At 31.5% G+C, this 5,748-nt stretch overlaps 1 protein-coding gene across 1 annotated transcript in view; it reads left to right on the top strand.

Moving 5' to 3' along the window:
* The window catches only part of LOC135195260 (oplophorus-luciferin 2-monooxygenase non-catalytic subunit-like), a 3,194-nt gene extending 1,056 nt beyond the window's left edge, over positions 1–2,138 (top strand). Inside the window, exons 2-4 of the mRNA XM_064221523.1 lie at positions 997–1,152; positions 1,304–1,405; positions 1,866–2,138. Coding sequence (XP_064077593.1) covers positions 997–1,152; positions 1,304–1,405; positions 1,866–2,050 — 443 coding nt within the window. The 3' untranslated portion in view covers positions 2,051–2,138. The remainder of the gene's footprint in view (positions 1–996; positions 1,153–1,303; positions 1,406–1,865) is intronic.
* The last annotated feature ends 3,610 nt before the right edge of the window (positions 2,139–5,748 follow it).

Here is a 5,748-nt window from a genome sequence, read left to right on the forward strand (position 1 = left end):
AGGTGTATATAATATATATATATATATGTATATATTATATATATATATATATAATATATATATTATATATACATATGTATAATATATATTATATATATATATACTATATGTATATATAATATGATATAATATATATATAGTAATCAAATTATCTATATCTATATATATCTTATTATTATCTATTATTATATATATATATAACTTATATATATATATCATATTATCTAATATATCTATATATCTATATCTATGTAGATATATATATTATATATAGAATATATAGTATATATATATATATTATATATATATTATATATAATATATGTATTATATATAATATATATATATATAAATATATAATATATAGTAATATATATATCCTTATAATATAAACCAGTCAGACTAGTAATTACCGTTAAACAATGGTTTCTTCGTTAAGATGTCTGAGCATATTTAATGCAATTAAAATTACAGTAAATGAAAAACGATATCATCGATTTATATGTATATCACAATATTATTTTGAATATGTATGTATATATATATATATATATATATATATATATATCTCTTTATATATATATATATATATGTGTGTGTGTGTGTGTGTGTGTGTATATATATATATATATATATATATATATATATATATATATATATATATATATATATATATATATATGTATATTTATATATATTATATACATACACACACACACACACACACACACACATATATATATATATATATATATATATATATATATATATATATATATATATATATATATATTATACATATTCAAATAATATTGTGATATACATATAAATCGATTGATATCGTTTTTCATTTACCTGTAATTTTAATTGCATTAAATATGCTCAGACATCTTAACGAAGAAACCATTGTTTACCGATAATTACTAGTCTGCTGGTTTATAGTTTTCCTAGGTTATTGTAGGCCGGCTATAACATCTAATTATGTCTAACTTTTCAGAGACTTTCAGTACATTGCACTCTCTGCAGCAGGTAGATTTGACTGCTAATCAGATAAAGAAGATTGGAAGACACACCTTCATTTTCAACGGAACGGTCACTTCTCTTTACCTAAGCTTCAATTCCATCAGCAGCTTAGGAGAAAATGCAATGATGGGTAAATGTGAAATTTTTCACTCACAGAAACCTGTTTTCCCTCCATTTAGCTGACGAAATATTATTCACTAATATTATTCATTTGTGAAAGTTTGGCTCGACTCACTAAAAGTTAATGAGGTATATAATACTTAAGAGTGTTTTTTTTTCAGGTGTAACTAATATGATGAACATAGAGTCCAACTCCTTGAAGACTTTCGATGAAGGGGTTTGGCGACCAGTGCTTGAGGATGGAGCTGTAGTTTCCATTAAGAGTAAGTTTAAAACTGGTTCTTATAAATTATCCAATGTTCATCGTGATATATATTAGAAATTATTTTTAGGAAACCATAACTGGTGCATACCAACATTCGTAGAATTCAATGGCTTAATTATTATCCTAAAATTAGTACATGCACTAAGATTGTAACACTACCTACCCACAGGCAAATGATGGTAAAATTGTGTCCATTATTTTACTAGCGGTATCAATAACGTCATAGGTAAAGGAAAAGTTTTGGCTATCATACCCATATGCAAGAATTCGTCTCGTAATTTTATGTTGCTAAAACCTCTGTCATATTATTATCTTTATTATTATTATAAATATTGTTGCTTTCTTGCTTGTGATAGGACATATCAATTGCCAAAATAACACCAGGCCACCATTACTGAAGTGAATGTTTGTTCTTTGCTCTCTGCTTTTAGGATTTTCATTGTTTATTTTTCTTTCAGATAATCCCCTCCAATGTGACTGCGACATACGCTGGCTCATTGTAGACGATCAGTTTTTGAGTCAGATTATGAGTGGTGCTACTTGTCAAGATGGAACTCTCATTCATGAAATAGATCCTGCTTATTTTGATTATTGCATTGCAACGACGGTAGCCCAAAACACCGAACACTATGATTTTGATTAATGGTTCAGATAAGGCGAACACGGCATCATTTCAGGTTTGGTTTATGAATGGTCTGGAGGTGGTAAAATATAATTGGTTATATGCAGAATTTCTATTTTCAACCTTTCAGATCTCTGATAATAGAGATTATGCAACATCTCTTAATTAGTTCTAATGCTAGCTGCTAACCCAGCAATGCCCGGGAAAACTCTGAATGATAGTCTAAGTGTAACGGGAGGGGAAAGGGAAGGGTTGTCCCCTAGGTATCACTGTGGTGACTGTCCCTTTTATCTAGGTATTACTGTACTGCCTGTCACCTTTAACTAGGTATTACAGTATTGCCTGAACCATTTTATCCAGGTAATTGCTGTGGTTACTCCTTTTTTTTTTTTCAGGTACTAGCTGACCAACCAAGCACTGCCCAGGAAAATTCTGAATGACAACTGATAAAATCCCTAACAACACCTCTCTCTCTCTCTCTCTCTCTCTCTCTCTCTCTCTCTCTCTCTCTCTCATTCTTTCCTTCTTTCTCCTCCCTAACACCCCTCTACTCTCTCTCTCTCTTTCACTTCCCCTCTCTCAGTTCCTTGTAAGATTTTTTATTCTATAATTGCAGATCAAATTGTTGGTCATATTGACAGAAATAAACTGTTATTAAACAGTCAACACGGCTTCAGATAAAACAGATCCTACCTATCAAACCTCTTGGAGTTTTTTTCATAACATGCTTGGTATATACGACAGTAGTAGAGCAATAGATATACTTTACTTAGATTTCCAAAAGGCCTTTGACAAAGTTCCATAAAAGAAAATAGTGACAAAAGTTAGAGGTTTAGGAATTGCAGGAGACATAGCAGACTGGATCGAAGACTGGCTACCTAATAGAAATCACAGAATCGTATTAAACGGTGAAGAACCAGAATGGGCAGATGTCACAAGTGGAGTTCCTTAGGGTTCTTTCCTGGGCCCACGCTTATTTTTGATGTTCATTAATGACATGGATGTAGGCTTAACTAGCAGAACAGCCAAATTTGCAGATTACACCAAACTAGGAGTAAATGCAGAAATCGCAAATAATTCAAATCCACAAAACAGTGCATAAAAAATGAAAAGAAAGCACAGAAACTAGTGGGGTACATAAAGAGGCAGTTCGAATACAGAAACAGGGACACAGTGCTGCAGCTCTATACATCAGTAGTTAGACCTCATTTTGAATATGCAGTACAATTTGATCACCAAACTAGTAAATTACATGGATTAGAAGGAGGACAAGCAAGAGCCACAAATTCCAGCCATCAGACAAATAGTTTACCAAAGACGAATAGAGGCTGAACATGTATGAGTTAGAAACACAACGATTGCGAGAATAAGTAATAGAAACATTCAAAATACTGAAAGGCATAACAATAGTAGACAGCAACCTCTTCAGATTAAATGAAAACCAGACAAGAAATAATGGAAGTAAACTATAACTGAAGAGATACAACACATCTCACTGTGGGAACCTCTTTACATACAAGATATGTGACACTGAGAATAAAATGCCACCAGAAGTTGTAAACAGCAACAGTGTGAAAGAGTTTAAAAGAAAACTAGACAAAATCATAGGACACTGTGAATGAATAGTCAAACCTGGTCTTAGAGATAAGTGAGCACATGATGTCTCCTCGAATTGACTAATAAGTCTTTGAGACATCCTAATCCTTGCAAGGCATTGTAACACACTTTCTCTCTCTCTATCCCTCTTTCTCCTCCCTAACACCGCCTCTACTCTCTCTCTCTCTCTCTCTCTCTCTCTCTCTCTCTCTCTCTCTCTCCTGTTAAGATAGTTGCTTCAATAATTACATTCCCCAACATTTTTGACATTTTATAGTTCAACCCTTCTCAACCCCAATTCCTATCGAGGCTGAACTTGGACTTAAAGGGCTACGAGAATGTCACTATTCATCTCAGCGACCTTGAAAAAACTATGGATTAGACATTAATATCTGTCGTTTTCGGTTATTTTTATATGTCACCCCCTTCCTACCCCACTTCCTTTGGTGCTGGTGATATCTTAACCCAACAGTATTCTTTTCCAGGTAGTAAGTCATATTTATACTGAAATAATGAGGTATAATAAACCCACCCCCTTTGGTGCTAGTGATGTCTTACCCCAACAGTATTCTTTTCTAGATATAAATCATATGTATATATATGTATATACAAAGTTTTGGTTGAAATTGCTCAATACATTTCAGAGTTATGCTGGAACAAAGACACACCATAATTCATTATACAACATAATACATACATATGTACATATACTATATATTATATATATATATATATATATATACTATATATATATATTATATCTATAATATATATAATATATATGTATATGTATATATATATATATTATAATATCTATATAGTAAAAATGTACTAAATTTTTTTCCGATAATCTTTACTTACTTTTCCATCTGGAGTTTCTGTAGATATTTCTATATATTTATTATTATGTTTATTGAAGTTGCCCAGCGTGTGTTAAGAGTGGTGAATCTTGATAGATGGCAAATGACTTACAATAACTTAGTAAATAATAAGAAAGAAGGTAAAAAAATCTTAAGAGGTTAATCATTTTCATCATTTACAATTAACCATCGTAGATAAAACTAGACTATCGGATGATAGGTACTTTAATCTAGAAGAATATGATGACTATTAGTGGATTTCGACTCCACTAACATATTTGCTGGAACAAGGATAAACATCGAATATTTCAGTGTTTCGATCTCTATATCCACCGTAAGAAAAATAAAGAAAAAGAAAGAATGAACTGATAACGATCACACGAGAACAGAGAGAGAGAGAGAGAGAACAGAGAGAGAAGAGGAGAGCAAGAAGGAGACGGATTAGAGAGGAGAGAGCGGAAACTAATTGAATTTCTTCAAGTTATTATTATTATTATATTAAGCTTTCGAGATTTCTTCCTGATATTTTACTGAGATTAAGAAGATAAATCCTGAGGCTACGAGAGGGATAAGAGTAGTATGTCGCAGGAGCATCGAGAGAGAGAGAGAAAAAAAAAAGCCCAAGACCTTGGTGTACTCTTTCATGCAAAATAAAACTCCCATTAATCCCATGTTGAAAAGTGAGGTAAGGAATTTTTTTTCTGATATCTTGACAAAATTGATAAACTCCGCATTCTTTGTGTTTCAGTATTTTGCTTTTTGTACATGCGATGTCATTTATTCAAACAAAAAAACTTCTTATATATAAGCCATTTCTTGTTGAGAGACTCTATAACAACATATTTCTGGTAACTATTAAATTATAGCGTAGAGTAATAATCTCATTGCAGCTCTAAAACTTTGACAATTATTTCATCAAAAACAAGTAGAAAATATAAGGTAATGTTGTTTTGGACCAAGAAAGAGGAAATTAAACAAATCCGATAATAATGACTTTTTCTTATATATGACTGGAGGAACTTCACCACTCGAACAAATTGCAAGGGAACAGACCCTCTTAGATATAATTAGAGATCTGTTTACGAACAGACCCCTTTTGATTATTATAAGCTTACGATTATTAGTGTAGCCAACACAAAGTCGCCACATTTAAGAAAGCACCATAAACCTTCAAATTCTATTACTATTATTATTAATCTACTGTCTCTATTTCAATCACACTGTTCACCACATTTGAAAGAAATTTGAAAAATACGTAAAATA

Source organism: Macrobrachium nipponense, chromosome 20, assembly GCF_015104395.2.
Source record: "Macrobrachium nipponense isolate FS-2020 chromosome 20, ASM1510439v2, whole genome shotgun sequence".
Taxonomy (NCBI): Eukaryota; Metazoa; Arthropoda; class Malacostraca; order Decapoda; family Palaemonidae; genus Macrobrachium; species Macrobrachium nipponense.